The following is an 18608-nucleotide window of genomic DNA, read 5'->3' on the forward strand; positions in this document are numbered from 1 at the left end:
GAGTTTAGAAAAGTCTTTATTCTTCAGTCACCATCAGTCATTAATCTCAAAAGATACATTTGCAGTGTACGTACCAACAAAATGTAGGTTTTGGTATTGCAAAGTTCATTACACCCAATTACTATATAAGTGATCTATAATATGCATGTATTTATGTTAGTTTACAAAAAAACAAAAACAACTAACAACTTCATAAAGCTCTTCTGATGCATTGTAAGTCTATTAAAGTTATATTTAGACATTCATTGACGTGTGGCCTTCACATCATACTGTTTGAGAGAAAACATTTTACATTACAGTCAGATAGTATTAGATTGGCTCAGGCTTTGTCATCTTCACCAAGGATCTTCAGCAGGGTCTGACGAAAGTCCCCTGCTGTTTCAGACTACAAAAAAGAAATGAAGAGAATATGATTACTGTAACTTCTTGCATGAAAGTTACTTGACTTTTTGCTTTACCCAATGTGTGTCCAGGTGTAAAACTGGTGACATATTGTGCCTGCTAAACACTTAGAACATGTCAGTAAACCATTACGGATGAAAATCGCATTTTGAGGCTTCTACTTAAATATAATTATCAGGCGTTTTACTCATTTCTGAGCACAAAGGAAGGTCGTGCATTCTCTTAAGGTCTTAAGGTTTAGCAGTTCGTAGGTTAACAGTGAACAACACTGAACATCAGTGAAACAGAGAGCAACATGGCTTTGGATGTTTTCATGCTGTAACTGATCTATTTAAAAAAATCTGATTTCTGGACCTTTACAAGATACATCAGACATATGCTGCATTCTGTCCTCCTGGGACTTGTTGGACAATTTCATAATTCTTTCACTTTTTTTCACTTCTCAACAAAGCTTTTTTTCTTTTATAGCAATAAAATGAAAAGCAAATGATGTGCATTAGGTGTGTGATTGATACATTATGTATAATATATATATATATATATATATATATATATATATATATATATATATATATATACACAAACATACATACACACAGTATATTTGCATTTTTTATTTGTTTGTAGAATACTTGAGATGTTATGAAATGCCAAATGCGATTGAAATGAATAGGAAATGGTGCACTATTTTTTACCCAAGTTTGGGGTAAAAGGCCACTTCACCACTTAAAAAAAAAAAAAGAATTTTAATCAAAACAACCTTCTGTTATTATCTCTTTTAACACAAATTATGTTGCTCCAACACCTTTTTAATAAAAAGAAATGTATTATTTTAATCTTGATACAATTTGACATCAGAAAAAAACATTTATGCCAAGTGCCTTTAGCTCCATTGTAAGTTATAAAAATTCACAATTAAAACAAATTGCTTCCACCATGATTCTTGAATTGACCTTTTCCCACTGTTAATTACGACATTATGGTGCATCCATGTGTACTCAATGGAGCCTTTCCAGAGACTGTGATGACGCATTTTCTTCTTAATTTTGCAGTGTAAATCTGGCAAATTTTTACATTATTCAATAGGGATGCACAGAAATTTCGACCAAAAATGGCATAAAAGAGTTGTACAGGGTTGTGCAATATTTACAATCATCCATGCGATCAACCAATCATTTGTAATGCATTGTAGTACATAAAATCATGCAGATATGGGTCAGGAGCTTTTTTAATGTTCACATCAAACATCAGAACGGGGGAAAAATGAGATCTTAGTGATTTGGACCGTGGCATGATTTTTGGTGCCAGATGTGCTGGTTTGAGTATTTCTGTAACTGCTGATCTCCTGGGATTTTCACGCACAACAGTCTCTAGAATTTACTCTGAATGGTGCCAAAAACAAAAAACATCCAGTGAGCGGCAGTTCTGTGGATGGAAATGCCTTGTTGATAAGAGAGGTCAACGGAGAATGGCCAGACTGGTTCAAACTGACAAAGTCTATGTTAACTCAGATAACCACTCTGTATAATTTTGGGGAGAAGAATATGATCTCAGAATGCTTTTCTGAGATGCGGGTTGGCGCTGTTTTGGCGAGGGGGACCTACGTAATATTAGGCAGGTGGTTTTAATGTTGTGGCTGATCGGTATATATACAGTATATATATATATATATATATATATATATATATATATATATATATTTACACACACACACACTGGCAGACAAAAGTTTGGAATAATGTACAGATTTTGCTCTTATGGAAAGAAATTGGTACTTTTATTCACCAAAGTGGCATTCAACTGATCACAATGTATAGTCAGGACATTAGTAACGTGAAAAATTACTAGAATTTGAAAAAAAGGTTCAGAACTTCTTAAACTACTTCAAAGAGTTCTCATCAAAAAATCCTCCACGTGCAGCAATGACAGCTTTGCAGATCCTTGGCATTCTAGCTGTCAGTTTGTCCAGATACTCAGGTGACATTTCACCCCACACTTCCTGTAGCACTTGTCATAGATGTGGCTGTCTTGTCGGGCACTTCTCACGCACCTTACAGTCTAGCTGATCCCACAAAAGCTCAATGGGGTTAAGATCCATAACACTCTTTTCCAATTATCTGTTGTCCAATGTCTGTTTCTTGCCATTCTTCCCATAAGTCCTGCACCCCTGAGTCTTCTCTTTACTGTTGTACATGAAATTGGTGTTGAGCGGGTAGAATTCAATGAAGCTGTCAGCTGAGGACATGTGAGGCGTCTATTTCTCAAACTAGAGACTCTGATGTACTTATATTCTTGTTTAGTTGTACATCTAGCCTTCCATATCTCAAGGATAAGGTGTTGGAGTGATGGCTGCTGGAAAGGGGCCTGCCTAGATTTAATCAAAAATGACTTTTTTCAAATAGTGATGGTGCTGTTTTTTACATCAGTAATGTCCTGACTATAGTTTGTGATCAGTTGAATTCCACTTTGGTGAATTAAAGTACCAATTTCCTTCCGAAACAGCAAAATCTGTACATTATTCCAAACTTTTGGCCGCCAGTGTGTGTGTGTGTGTGTATATATATATATGTATATATGTCAAATAAACATTTAGTATTATTTTTTTAAGTTGTTAGAGCCTAGATTTTATGGTAGTAATGTGTGTTTTCTAAGTGTTATCACTTAAAAATGTATAATATAATATCATATCATTTACCTTTAATATAACATTCAGAATTTGTTTAATTATTCCAAACAAACTTTAATTTAAAATAATAATTTTTGCTTTTTGGCCCAGTGTGTCCAGTATTTTCAGTTTCAGACAAGAATTTTCATTTCACAGCATCACTATTATTTAATGTAAATTTATACAATTATTCTTTGTGTTATAATACCCTAGCATTAATAAAAAAGAAAAAAAAAAAAGAAAAAAGTAAACTGCTGCAATGGGGTGTCTAAAACAGCTGCTGAGGGAGTGACAGTAAATTTGGCATATTTCTTTCTTCTGACTGTTGTAATCTATATAATTTTTCTCTTTGGAAAATCGTTGAAGCTTAATAGTGGAAATCTGAAAAGGGTCCATTTGTAAAAACAAGTGAAGGCAGCATTAATAGCCAAAAGTAGGCCACAGAAGGCCCTTTCTGTAGGGCGGGACTATACATCAATCCCTCCCACTGAGGATGTCATTCACAAATCATCTTCAGACAGTGGCCATAGTAACTGCCTATCTCAGACTGCAACCAGTTAGGAGACAGAGGCATTTGTATTGAGTCAATCAGGTAAAACATTAAAGCGAAGCATGCCAGCAGGATGGGACAGGACCATGTTATAATCACACACTTATAAAAGCAGGACATGATTTTTAAGTAGTATTTTTAAAAGCATTAAAAGAATTATATAATTTTGATGTTGTTCAAAGTTCACATTTAGTGCTTCTTACCTCAATGGCAGAGTATAAAGAACTGCCAAACATCTTCTTATATTCGGCCTTGATGTCCTGCAGGTCAATCTCTGATCGGCTCACTATGATTCTAGCTAGGGTGGATTCAGTAGTACCAGCACCCTGAAAGAAATAATAATACAGCATTTCTGCTAAAAATGTCTGCTTGCTGGTGTTGATAGTAAAATGGAATCATGTTTTATAGTTTGGGCCTTTGCCTTATTATATAATTCAACAGTAATGTGCCAAAAAATGCGAGATAGAGAAAAAAGAAAGATCTAACCTTCATGCTTTTATACAGCCGCTCTGCAAGGTAAGCTGGGACACTCTTCACACATTTAACTAAAGGAGGGAAACATTTGTTAAATCTTACTTGATCTTACTTACTTAAATGTAAGTGGTGCTTGCCCAAAACTTGCCACCACAATGCTAGAGTGTTCTGGGTGGTTATTTACAGTCACAAATCAAAAGAGCCTAGCCCTAGTCTCTATGATATTGTGGTCCCTACATATGGCTTGGGACCCTCCTTCAAGTCTATGAGATTTTTCTGTCAGTTTTATCATCTGCCAAGCAAAAATCAAGAGTACAATCACTTAGTAATGTATAGCACACTTCTCCTCAACAAGCCACGTGATTTGGGGTGTCATTTACGTCCATAGCACAAACGGTGCAGGATGAGTTACTTGCCAAAGTTTAACGCTCTAAAGCCTAACATATGAAATAGTGGTTGACCGATATGGGTTTTTCAGTGGCTGATGCTGATACCCATATCTAGAAAGCAGGATGGCTGATATCAATGCTGATAAACATAATACAGTTTAACAACAGGAAATCAGATGAACACAAATTTTCCTTCTTTTATGCAATATTTACATAAACTTTAAAACAGAAAGTGTTGACTATCCATTGACAAATCTATTGGTAGATTTTGGAATTGACAGATGGGAAAGATAACACTTCTGTTGATCACCCAAGGGAACACGGTCGATCAGTCGATGCCAATAGTCGCAAAATGGCCAAATATCAGCCGATTAATCGCAGGCTGATATATCGGTCTATCACTATTATGAAATAATAATCAGAAATTTCTTAATAAATGCGATGTGATTTTGTGATTTATTTTTAATCATATTTGATACATGAGGCTTTAAAGGTCATTTATTATCCTCCTGACACCCAGCAATTCATTTTTGTGACTTTTGTTTTTTAAGTTTCTCTTAGCACATAGATGCCACAGTGGTACATCTTGGGGTCTACTAAAAGAACTTCCTTGGTCTATATAGAAATGTCATGACATTACAATTCAGCACATCAAATACAATGTTTTTTATGAATGAAATATAAAAATACTTTTTTCAAAAAACAATTATGTTTTTAAGCCCCAAACACTACTGATGTTTAATAAAAATGTAAATTTAAACATTTCAAGAGGTTCTAGTAAAATTACATCATAATAGCCTGTAATGTAAAACAATGAGTTCTTGATAATAACAAGCAGGCTGCACAAAGAAAAATATATTATCAGTTCCCACTTTAAATATATCTAATAAAAATAATATATTTCAGTATTTTCACAGCTCTGAGTTTTTTGTTTTTTATTGTAGTGGGCATGAATGGAATGTAATTATGATTGAGAGATAGACCTCAAAAGCATGCTTGTATCAAATATGATGCAACAGTTCTACATGATTCTTCCATAAAATAATTTACGAAATTTTAAGCAAGCACAAGTTGCTTCAGTTCAGCAAATACTCAACTTGAAATATCAGTAACAATATACTGTAAACATTATTGTTACTTTAACTTGATAAAAATCAGCAAGGATTTCACAGCAAAAAGGCATGCGCATCGCAATACAAAGGTGGAAATAATATTACAAGGTCTTCTACTTCCAGAAGAGCACAGAAACGTTCAGCAGGATGCAATAGACATCTAGTACATTGCACACAACAGGTTTTTCAGCAAAGTATTATGTTGATGAAGTAGAAAATAATTTATCAAATATGACGATTTTATATGGTTTTAATACTTAGAATTAGGGGTTTGTTCAAATCCCTATCTGAAAGTATCAGCAAGTAGAATAGCAGTTAACTAAAAAATGCAAAACTTCATTATCACCTATAGCCACAAGAATATCCTCCAGTCTTCCAGACATTTCCTTCTCAATGCTCTCCTGCAGGGTTTTTCCACTCACACTCTTGTACTCAACCAGAGCTAAGACACAACGAAAGAACAACTAATTCAAACTACAAATCAAATTGCTGAAATGGAACAAGGACATTTCTTTCAAAAAATTATTTCACTGCTCATCGGTGAATGAAGCCAAAACTCAAATTACAGTATCGCATATAGTTCTCATATGTATGAGTCATTTACATTTGGTTAACAGTTTGAACACATTTGTCCACACAAAAATGTAATTCTGTACAGGAAACTTGCTGCCTAATCAAGTCGTACTTTGTCTGAGCTGAGGAACACTCCTGTGGCAGAGGATGTCGATAAACTTGCTCTCGTCTGTTCCCCACTTCTTCTCTCCTGCCTCATACAAGATCTGTAAAGTATCAAGAGCACTTGAGATCAGCTTCATGGTTGCAATGGGGGATAACTGGGGGCAATGCCCTCCCTTAAGCTCAAAGTATACTTTAGTAAGATGTGAACGCTAGGCGTCAACGTACAGGACGCAGTTTTTTTTTACAGCACGCATTATGAACATGCAGTGTGTGCATGCACCTTGAATTATTTGCAGTAAATAGTGGGTCCACAAGGGGGCAACACTCAGTTGAGTCATAGACCTTATTCACGCTAGCGCCATCTTTGATTTTTAATGGGAATGACAATGAGGCTGTGAGGGATAAACTTACAGTCTCTTCAGTGGGCTGTACTGCAGTTTAAAGTGTTTTTGGATCATTCCGCGGACAAAACATTGACAAAATATCTGTCCCAGAACATTCAGTATACAAAGAACTCCAGACAACATGAGTTGTGGAAAATCAGATGTGATCTAGGAGCTTTATACAGCTTTATACCATTCATGCGATTGAAGAGATGGTAAGTCTATCCCTCACAGCCTCGGAATCATTCCCATTAAAAATCAAAGATGGGGTCTGGGTAGCTCAGCGAGTATTGACGCTGACTACCACCTCTGGAGTCGCGAGTTCGAATCCAGGGTGTGCTGAGTGACTCTAGCCAGGTCTCCTAAGCAACCAAATTGTCCCGGTTGCTAGGGAGGGAAGAGTCACATGGGGTAACCTCCTCGTGGTCGCGATTAGTGGTTCTCGCTCTCAATGGGGCGCGTGGTAAATTGTAAGTGGATCGCAGAGAGTAGCATGAGCCTCCACATGCGGAGTCTCCGAGGTGTCATGCACAGTGAGCCACGTGATAAGATGCGCGGATTGACGGTCTCAGAAGCGGAGGCAACTGAGACTTGTCCTCCACCACCCAGATTGCGGTAACCGCGCCACCACGAGGACCTACTAAGTAGTGGGAATTGGGCATTCCAAATTGGGAGAAAAGGGGATAAATAATGGAGGATTCTCTGAAAGCTGTGGCAGAACGACCCACCCCTCCCTCTCGTCACCGTTGCCCCGCCTCTGAGGGCTGTCCTTCAGCCAGGCTCACGACAGGAGTGGGCAGGAGAGAGAAGAGGCGCATAACTAATAAGCCTCGTCACCATTGTCAAATAAACGTATAGCGCCTCTTTTCGGGAAGCCGAATCTCTTTGTGTGCACACACTGGCTTCTTCACAGATCTAGAGCAGGGAGGGTTCCAGCCGAATTAGGTGGTTTTCACACTGGGCACGTTTGCTGTGGTCCAAGCACGATTGTGCCCCCTGCAGCACTGGTCTGGTTTCAGACTGATGTATGATTCTGTCGAACCCCGGTGCTTTTCTGTCATCAACTTGCGTCATCACAAACGTGCACATGATGGAAAGCACAACGCAGGTCGCTGAATTTGTGTGTTTGTTTTTAATTTTGTGTCATTATGCACACCAGAGTGAACAACACTTGCGCCTCTGTGCTTCGCATGCTGTAATTCAGCAGTTGTACATGTCCAGGGGAAGGAGACTATATCTGATGTTCACAAACAATCTTTTTTGAGGACACAGCTGGTTGCACGCTCACTTACTCACATATATAAAAGGCACCTCACCTTTTCTGTGCCCCAAAACGATTCCCTGCTACTCATAATGCATGTGTGTGTGTGTTTATTTTTGTGCATCTGATGATGCCATCATGCTTAAATCGGCAAAAGCGCATGCGCAAGTCATTTTACTTCCTGAACAAGTGCGGACCCGAATACAGGTTGCTTTCTCACTCATGCGAACCGCACCACAGTTCCAGGGCAGACGAACTCTGACCACATCCTACAGGTAGTCTCAGGTTCGCTACCATGGTGTGCTTCCTGCTCTGCATGACAGCTTTCCCATTACCAACTTTTCATATGAACCGTGCTCTGTTTCGGACTAAACTGCCAGTGTGAAAGCCCCCTTTGATGCGTGTCGGACCCATGGAGCGAACTGCTTTCACACTGGCAGTTTAGTCCTAAACCTAAATGCGACGCCGGGGGGACTGAAGCATGCGTCGTGTCCAATGGCGCAGATGCCGGGCCGCTTTGCCCTGACAGGCAACGCGGCCCCACGTGCCACGGAACAATGAGGGGAGCGCGTGCAGCCGCCGGACCCCGCCCACGTCCTGAATCCTCCTCTGGACACTCCCAATCCTACACGATGCCCCTTTTCACTGTGAGGATGCCAGATTCCCCTTTATTTTGGACACCTTCCCCCTTGGACACTAATTTCCCCATTTTTGGACATTTTATGTTTATTATTGTTTTCAATAAATGCCTCTCTGAGGCTTGACGCCACCCACTGTGTTGGTCTCTTGTTCACCGGCCACATAGCCTATGCCATGCCTCGAATACCTTTTAAACAGTACTGAAGGAGTTCCCATGCATGCTTGGCTGCTTTTCCTTCACTATTTGGTCCAATTCAGTTTGGTAAACAAATTCGAATATATACACATTTTCAATATGTCTTCTAATTTCAAGCATTTATTCAGTCAAGTGTGCCCAAACTTTTGACTGGTAGTGTAAATGTCTGCCAAAAAATTCAATAGTGTTTACTTCACCTTGGCATCCTCTTTAGCTTTTGCCACATCCACATTTGTACTCTCGTCCCTCTTGCCCTTTAAGTTAAGAGAGATAAACAATGTGTAAGCAAGATGGCTGCATAACTCATTTGAATTCATTTAAATATGATGCAGGACAGGGAGAAATTTATTTGAATAAACCTCTGCAAGGACCAGCAAGGCCTTTTCAAAGTCCCCCGACACCTCTGATTTAAGGTCATAAATCAGCGATCTTCCAGTGTCTGAAAAATAGATTACAATTGATTATTATTGTAAAAACAATTTTTTAAAGCTTTTTGGTGAAATAGATGTGAGATAAGTTAAAAGTAAATCTGATGAGATACAAACCTGCCAGATATGCTTCAGACAGAGCCTTGATTTGACGGTTGGAGCGTGATGCAAATAGTTCAGTTAAAACGCTTTCATTGGTGCCAGCTCCCTGCATTGCAAAGACAACTTAAATTGCTTTATCTTGGTCTGTTTCATGACATTTACTGCCTATCTAAACTATTAGCAGTCAAGCTCAGCAGGGGTTGCAGTCAAAGCAACAAAAATATATTCAAAACCTACAATATTTTTGCAAATATGGAAAAGAAAGTTTGTTTACTTTTATTGCCCGTATAAATTCTTGGCAGTCAAAATTAGCAGGAGGAGTGATCAGGGTCACCAAAATATCTTCAAAATCTCCACGGGTGTCACCTTCCAAGTCATTGCACAAAGTCTGAGAATAAAAACATAAGGGTGTTTTTGAATGTCACTTGTAAATGTAGTACTGATATGTGATAAATTCACAGTACAAGAGATGGTGGTTTTACCCTTCCTGTAGCCTCTTGATAGGATTTACAGATGAGCTGGCGCTGGGCATTGCTCCTTTGAGTCAGAATGTCAATAAGAGTCTTTTCAGTGGTGCCTGAAGGATACACAAATGCAAACATACATTTGCACACACAGTGCCTCATTATGACATAAGGATATTGAGAGCCAGCCAATAGAAAATAACTGGATTTCAACACATCAGATGAATGTGTGCACAGTAACGTCTCTAAAGAAATCTAACCACACCTCTCATGTTAGTTCTTGTCTTACCAATGCCCTCTATAGCTTTCCTTAAAGCAGCAGCATCCTCGCTTGGGTTAAAGCCCGGCTTTTCTTTAATAGTGCCACGTGTTGTTGACTAAAATAAGACATTGATCAAGATTATTTCAACATAAATGAATATGTTCAATTCAGAAGGACAATATTAAAGGGTAAGTTCACCTAAAAATGAAATTTCTCTCATCATTCACTCACCCTCATGCCATCCCATATGTGTATAACTTTCTTTCTCCTGCAGAACACAAACTAAGATTTTAGAAGAATATCTCAGCTCTGTATGTCTGTTCAATGCAAGTGAATGGTGACCAAAACTTTGAAGCTCCACAAAGAATTTAAAGGCAGCATAAAAGTAATCCATACAACTCCAGTGGTTTAATCCAGGTCTTCTGAAGCAATCCAATCAGTTTTGGGTGAGAACAGACCAAAGTATAACTCTAAAATACACAAGGAGCTCTAAAATATGATTGCACACTAGCAGCCACAGGTGTTGCACGATGAGTTTGGCTGAAACTGTGAAAACTGAAACAGCAAAGCGGATTTTCCAGCACGAGGGATCGAATATGCGTCTGAAGCACAAAAGTGATCTGCTCTGACTGCGCAAGAGAAAATTAAAGTTTACAGAGGTTTAATGATAGTGCTATATTAATCTAATGTATATAACAATGAATTTTATGTATAATAATGTTATGGGGGAATAAAACTAATATCAATTGTCATGTCTGATTTGATTTCATCAGTAAATTATTATTATTTAACTGTATAAGCATACACTTCCATTAAATATGTATTTTTGAAAATAATATTCATATCTACAATTTTAATGTAAAATATTTTAAATGAATGTAATCAGTAACAGTTTGTAAGCAGCATATGTATCTAACATAATTCTTTATTTTCAGTAAGCAGAATGATTATCTAATATTTCCATTTGGTGTCACCATTGCTCTGTTTTAGGCAGATTTTTAGTCTCAGTTCATCTCTGATGGATCATTTATCACTTTTGAGAACAGTACTTTTAGCTACATTTTAAAGGAAATGTACTGTTTTGCAAATGTCTTTAAACTAATAATAAAATAAAAAAATCAATCTTAACTTTTCTTGATTCATGCTTAGTTTAAAGAATCGTGAACCGAACCGTGAGATCAGTATCGTGAACCGAACTGAACCGTGAGATGAGTGAATCATTACACCCCTATCGATTACACTCTGCTCTAGCGTCAAGCTTGAAATCATGATCCTGCCTAGACACTGCAATGGCAAGATGTGCACTGAAAAATAGTTATATTTGGGTCTGTTCTCACCCAAAACCGATTGGATCGCTTCATAATACATAGATTAAACCACTGGAGTCACATGTATTACTTTTATGCTGCCTTTATGTGCTTTTTGGAGCTTAAGAGTTTCAGTCACCATTCACTTGCATTGTATGGACCTACAGAGCTGAGATATACTTCTAAATATCTTTATTTGTGTTCTGCAGGAGAAAGAAAGTCATAGACATCTGAAGGGTGAATGATGAAAAACTTTTCATTTTTAGGTGAACTATTCTTTTAACTGGTTGTTACTCAAGGACAATAAAGCTCCTCTAGAAACCACAGTGATATACATACAGTTACAGTCAAGGAGGATGGGGACTCCAAGAGAAGGTCCAAATCATCCTGAAAATGATACAGAAAGAATTCAATCTTCTGAATGTACTATTATCTTTAGTAAATAATACTTTCAGAAGAAGAAAATGAAATATGGATACTGGAATAAAGAGTAGTGTCACTTTATCTAGAATTTGTTGAATTCTAGGGGGGTACCATTCACTACTGACCCATACAGAAGACATTCCTGATATTTGTGGGTGGGATCTGTTCCTGTAAACCGATATGAGATATATTCGTCATATTAAATATATACAGCACTGCGCATTCTTTACGTACTAATGAGGATTTCTGAAACGTTCAAAATGTAGTATTTGATCCCGATGCATGTCGTAAAGCCTCTTCATGAAACTTTACTGGCGATTCACGACAGCATCACAAGATCCGCTAAACACCAAACACCACATAAACGCGACTGTCGCGTCTGATTTACTTTAGAATACTATAGAACACACATCGTAACACACTAAACATCAATACGACAATCTTGGTAACTCCATGATGAGATAATCAAGAGATTTAATAAATATTGCAACAAAACTTTCAACTTTACCTTTGCTAAAACGTCTCCGTCCACTCACTACAAGCCACACCTTTCACAAATTTATCTTTGACTACGCCCAAACAAACTCAGAGGATATGAGATCAAAATGAGATCATGAGCTTGGACTCTCGCCCAGACACACTAATGTAACGTTTTAGCTACAGGTTTACAGGGACAAGTCCTGTACAATATCTTATGAAAGTAATGGGCAGTCAATGAACAACATTCTGGTCATGCAATCTCACCTGCTATTTGCTAATAAAACGTGTCCAGTGTCAGTTCTGGATTTAACTATGTATGCCAGACATGATTACATATTGTATGTTGAGTGTGTGTGATAAACTCCATCAAAATGTATTTCAGTTGACAGAAGTTGCATGTGACTGCAGCACATAGTGTTTTGTTAAATTCCCCACACCACAAAACATTTTTTTCCTCATCTGCAGGATATCTGTTGAAACACAAATTACACATTTAAGTAGTGGTGAGTCAAGATTTTGGGCCATAAGACACTTGATGACTCCCATTATGTGCACTGATCCTATTAAGACCTGTTTCATGTGACGTCCCTGTATGACCGCGCCGCCATGTTTGTGACCAATATTCATGTACCTTGAGATGCCACAAAAACCTTCTTCAAGAATGAAAAGAAGCACTTACATACATACAAACGGGTTTATCATAGATGTGTTTTTAATACTGTGACTAAATCAGACCAGAAAACAACACAAAAACATTTGCAACTTCTGAAAGAGAGATGTTTACGGTGATGTCCCGGTCACACATCAGACTCGAGGATAAAATAACTTTATATGTCTGCAAACGTTCAGTTTGGTAATATTTGTGCTGTCTTCAAACCTGTATGAAATTTTCCTGTGACTTGGCATGGATCAAAAACAAATTTGTATGTTTTTCTTGCTTCCTCACTCTGATGGTCACAAATATGGCGGTTGTGGGCAAAAGTGACACCACTGAAAAAGGTCAATACATTTTGGGTACAGTGATGTGTGACTATAAGAGACCAATCCATGAATACTCCTCCTTAAACCTCATATATTAACCCTAAAATGCATATGTGGCTCAAAAATGAGAATTGGCATCTACTTTTTGACTCTATTACATGAAGAGGTTTTTTGATCTGCCACTCCTTGTATTCCTCAATTAAGGCGTCTTTAACCATGTGTGGGTAGAGTTGTTGAGACATTTATATTTTACCATCAAACTACCATACTGTTATCCAGCCTTCGTACCACTCCGTTTACACTCAAAACTCCTGCTCCATTTTCAATGTTTGAAACTCTTCAGAACTGAATGAAAAGATACTGTAGATTTAACCAACCATTAAAAAAAAAAAAAATTAATTAATACAAAATAATAATACATAATGTAATTATGAATTCAATTAACAATACAGTTCATTTTCCTTGAAAAAAATAAATAAATAGTTTTATCAAGAATAAGCATGATTTCACCTGGGTCTTTTTCATCCCACATATGCATTTTAGGGGGATAAATTAGCATTCTAGGGTTAAAAGGATCGTTCACCAAAAAAATCATTTTCTCACACCCAAATGAGTCATTTAAAACCCGAAATACTTCCATGGAACAAAAGGAGATGTTAGGAACTGACATCATCAGTTTTTTTTTTTTTTTTTTCTCTATACAATGAAAGTGAATGGTGACTGAGGCTGACATCTCCATATGTGTTCCATTGAAGAAAGAAAGTCATATGGGTTTGGAACAACTTGAGAGTGGATAAATAATGACAGATATATATATATATATATATATATATATATATATATATATATATATATATATATATATATATATTTATTTATTTATTTTTAAGGGTAAACTATCACTTTAGTGTTCACTGGGAGATATGCAGACCAAACTGTCCATGCACAGGTAAATTGTATAATCTAGCAGCTTAATGAGTCATTGCAAAAATGAATTGATACTAAAAATGAGCACGCAATCTCATATACAGTGTTTCGTTTGGAAGGCTGCATGCTAGGTAGGATGCGTCCTTTGAAGGCTGCAGTGTACCGAGTGTCCTCCTTTAAACAAGCCTCGTTTAAACGAGACGGCCTTTGTAGGACAAACGGAAACGGAACTTAATATGGTTGCTATGACAGCACGACACTCTTTAACAAGCGCGAAGTCCCTTTAGAAGGGAAAGTATGAGGTACATTTTAGGAGAGTTATAATGATGTAAAGAGAAAAGAAAATAGATTTTACAGGTGCACTTTTAGTCTAATACTTTATTTTAATTATATATTAATATAATTATACATATTATATACTCTGCACCCATCTACTGAGGTACTTCAACTTGGGAATTAACATTACTTGCGTTTGAACATCATATTTACGGGCAAATTGGCATCATTTTTTTTTTTTTTTTTTTTTTTTTTTTAGACATTTCCGTTGAAGCAAAGAATTGTGCCCACGAAGGATACACCTCATGCATCATCCAAATTCCCGCGAAAGAAGGTCGCATTTGAAGTGTCCTACTCGCTTTTCTGAGAGACAGCCTCGATGACGTATGCGGCCGACAAATGCAACCTCCGGAGGATGCATCCTTCCAAACGAGACGCAGACTTAGTTTCATGGCCTTAGCTCATAGCAAACAGAATTTCATTATTCCCTGTGCAAAAAAAAAAAAAAAAAAAAAAAAAAAAAAAGAAGATGAAGAAGAAAGGGCATCTTAATATTAGTGTCTTCTCCCGGGACCAGCAGCTGTAAGCAGTCATAACACCTAAATCAGTAACATCAATTTAAACATATGAGCAAAATGAATGTTAGTCTCATGTTCATCTTATTTCATTGATGGTTAACAGAGTGCTGGGTATTTATCTTGGTAGAAAAACAGATTTAACTGCTGCATAGAACACAAAGAAGTATTGATGTACTGTGTTAAGTAACCTACTAAGTCAAGTATTAATTACTGACAAGTAATAATATGATCTATGCACAACGTATTGTAGCCTATTTATCAACTACATTATGTTCTTAATGCTCTCTGGATGGATGGATTATTCTTGTCTGTTGTCGCCCTCTATTGGTCGTCGCGGCGCAATAATACAAAACTGATTTTATTTTCCAGAAGCACTGACGCTGTCGAAACTCCCGACATTGAGAAATGGAGAAAGTGTGAAAACCATCAAGTGCGATTCAGCTTTAATTTTTCAAGGGCTGTTGAGTATTACAACCTCACTAAATCACCTGTTATCCACAACACAGGTTTAGATACATCAATATTTCAATTTCACGAGGACCCAACTGAGTGTATGTAAAACGCCAGTCCTCTTTTATCTATATTCTAATCTCCAGTGCAGCACCCTTGAGGAAATTGTCAGATGCACGAAGCCGTGGATGACGCAACCCGCAACACGACGTCTTGAGCGCACTTTTTTTTTTTTTTCCAGAACGAAGTGGGACACCGAGTCTTTTCCAGAGAGCCCATTGCATAGTTGAGGCAGACATCTGGTTAAATCCGAGTCAACTACTTACATATATGAAATATGATAGGCTATAGAAATATCCGCTGGGATGAATGCGCACAATGGAATTTGGAATAACAATTATAACTACAAAAGGCCTCAACGTGATAACCAGCTGAGAGTAATCACAGAAAACACGTAGTTGTTCAGTTGGCCGCCACATGGCGGAGTCTTGTCTAAATTAGAGGAATGGAGCAAGGAAATCGTATGGGTGTCGAATAGGGACCTAGAAGAATATCATTAAGAAGAATATATTGTGTAGTAATCAGGTCATCACTGGACTATGAGAGTATAAATTATGGTTATGCATCAGCATCTATAATTAAAAAGACAGAATCAGTGCAGGCCCAAGCCCTAAGAATATGCTGTGGTGCTTTTACATCATCCCCAATTCCAGTCTTGCAGGTGGAAATGGGGGAAGTACCTTTACATCTTTGTAAGCATAAATTGTCAATGACCTATTGGATTAAGTTAAAAGGACATAATGAGAATCATCCGGTTAAGAGGGTGTTGGAAGAATGTTGGGAGCATGGAAATGGAAAGATTAAAAGCTTTGGATGGTCTGCTAACAGAGATGCTCAAATAATGGGAATTACTGAGTACGCAGTCAGCCCTTCTGTGGTAATACCAAATGTGCCACCATGGCTATATCCTATGCCAGTAATCAATCTTCAGCTGCTAAATAAAATTAAGAACAAATATAATAAATGTGTCCCAAAGCAGCTTATTGTCCAACAACACCTAGATCAGGGGTATGCTTCAATGCTGCATATTTTTACTGATGGAGCTAAAGATCCCTCTTCTGGTCACACAGCTGCTGCTATGTATATTCCCAAAATTCAGTACAGTACTAAGGAAAGAACAAATGATCATATATCTGTGTTTTCAGCTGAATTAATTCCTATTCAGTTAGCCCTTTAATGAGTTGAAGATGCTCAGCCTCTAAGTGTTGTAGTATGCACAGACTCCTTTGCAGCGTTGACAAGCCTTGCAAGTGGACAAAATTCAGTAAGGCAGGACATTACCCATGAGATTCTTGCAAGTCTGTTAAGAATTAATAATATGCAGGTATTAATATAATTGTTGTGGGTACCAGCTCATGTGGGAGTGGAGGGCAATGAAATTGTTGACAAACTGGCAAAATAGGCCCTAAAACACACAGAAGTAGATAAACAAGTATCACTAAGCAAGGCTGAAATCAAAGGAAGATTTAAAGCATACATTAATAACAAATGGCAAGAAGCATGGAATAGAGAAATTAAGGGCAGACATTTGTATAATATTCAGAAACAAGTAGGAATTGAGAGGATGGATTATAATAACAGGAAAGAAGATTCAATAATCACTCGAATTCTAATAGGTCATTCTGGATTAAATCACTCACATTACGTTACAGGGAAACATAATACAGGACAGTGTTATCACTGTGGTCAAGCAGAGACAGTTGAGCATGTACTGTTAAAGTGTAGTGAATATGGGACAGAAAGAGAAGAGCTTATTAAAAGATTAAGAGAAATGGGTGACACCACATTTAATTTACATAGCCTGCTTAAAAATTGTAGAGGGGAAGGAAAAGCATGCTGTTTTAAAATATTTTAAAGCAACTAGATTGGACAAGATAATTTAATGGAGTGCATGGTTTAATGTAATTAATGTGTATATGTATATATATATATATATATATATATATATATATATATATATATATATATGTATATATATTTAGAGAGAGAGAGAGAGAGAATTATTATTATTATTATTTGCCCCCCCATCCGTTGATGCTCCACAATCCAGTGCAGTTGGTTGCGGTAATGCACCAAAGTTGGTTTGCCAACCGCCAAAAACAGTAGAAGAAGAAGAAGAAGGAAATTGTATGCTTGTTCGTAATGTTAGGTTAGAAGGAAATAAAAAACCGTGGATAAGTTCAGCTGTCAGAAGGCTATATCACTGAAATTTCCAATGTTTTTAATCTGTGGATTAAAAAATGGGGACAATTCTGGTTTTGTGTATTTTTACCGTTGTAAATGTAGTACTGTAATTATTTATGATATTCTGTTATAGGCTACTCTCTATTACATTTAGTAATCAAGGCATAATGTTGTTTAGAGTAACTTGTTAAGCCCTAATGGGCCTTATCATTCAATGCAGCGCCATCTTTTGATGGGAATGACAAGGCTGTGAGGGATGATTTGCAGTTGTTTAAAGTGTTTTGGATCGGTCCGCTGACAAAAAGCATCTTTCCAAAAATATGTGTTGTCAAAGAACTCCAGAAAACATGAGTTGTGAAATATTTAGGTGCTACAGTGCATGTCATTGAAGACTCACTTCCTCGTTTTCATTCCCATCAAAAATCAAATATGCTCCTGTGAATAAGTTCAATAGAGTGCAACAGTCTGTTTGCGGAAGTAAAAATCTTATTCATTTTCTCTGTTGAGGAATTGATTTTCAACAATAATTTATAAACCTTTAAAGACAGACCTACTGTGAGCTCCGAGGTTGTTCATCGATGTTATATGCTTCTGTTGAAATCATCGCATGAATGCATGAATGATGCAATCGATTTGTTCTCCCTACACCCTCAAACTATATATTGGAATATTTTGCAGTAAACATAAAACATATTGTTTCTATACTTATAATGGACAAATAAAATCATTAGCTTTATATATTTTCATAGTTTTTTATTCAATTATGTACATTTGCAATGCTTCATGGGATTATACTTCATGCCCTCATGAAAGACGTTAATAATCTTAACTAAGCATTTTGGAGATTTCGGTCTTTCGCCATTCAAGTAGATAGGACCTGCACTTTATGCCACTTGTTTATATAGAAAAATAGCTGACCAACTTGCCCGAGAGCGTT

At 37.2% G+C, this 18608-nt stretch overlaps 1 protein-coding gene across 2 annotated transcripts; it reads right to left on the reverse strand.

Moving 5' to 3' along the window:
- Positions 1 to 12320, reverse strand: LOC127432380 (annexin A3-like). 2 transcript variants are annotated; one of them, XM_051683371.1, is made up of 14 exons: positions 12244 to 12320; positions 11861 to 11903; positions 11652 to 11699; positions 10009 to 10120; positions 9762 to 9856; positions 9554 to 9667; positions 9295 to 9385; positions 9109 to 9188; positions 8947 to 9003; positions 6278 to 6371; positions 5939 to 6034; positions 4104 to 4162; positions 3821 to 3943; positions 1 to 385 (listed from the first exon to the last, which is right to left on the reverse strand). In XM_051683371.1, the coding sequence occupies exons 2-14, from the start codon at positions 11873 to 11875 to the stop codon at positions 320 to 322; spliced, it is 1050 nt and encodes a 349-aa protein (XP_051539331.1). In that variant the 5' UTR covers positions 11876 to 11903; positions 12244 to 12320; the 3' UTR covers positions 1 to 319. The 2 variants fall into 2 exon arrangements, with proteins under 2 accessions (XP_051539331.1, XP_051539333.1); XM_051683373.1 differs by having other exon boundaries at positions 10033 to 10120; positions 12244 to 12319.
- Positions 12321 to 18608: the final 6288 nt, after the last annotated feature.

This window comes from Myxocyprinus asiaticus, chromosome 42 (genome assembly GCF_019703515.2).
Source record: "Myxocyprinus asiaticus isolate MX2 ecotype Aquarium Trade chromosome 42, UBuf_Myxa_2, whole genome shotgun sequence".
NCBI lineage: Eukaryota > Metazoa > Chordata > Actinopteri > Cypriniformes > Catostomidae > Myxocyprinus > Myxocyprinus asiaticus.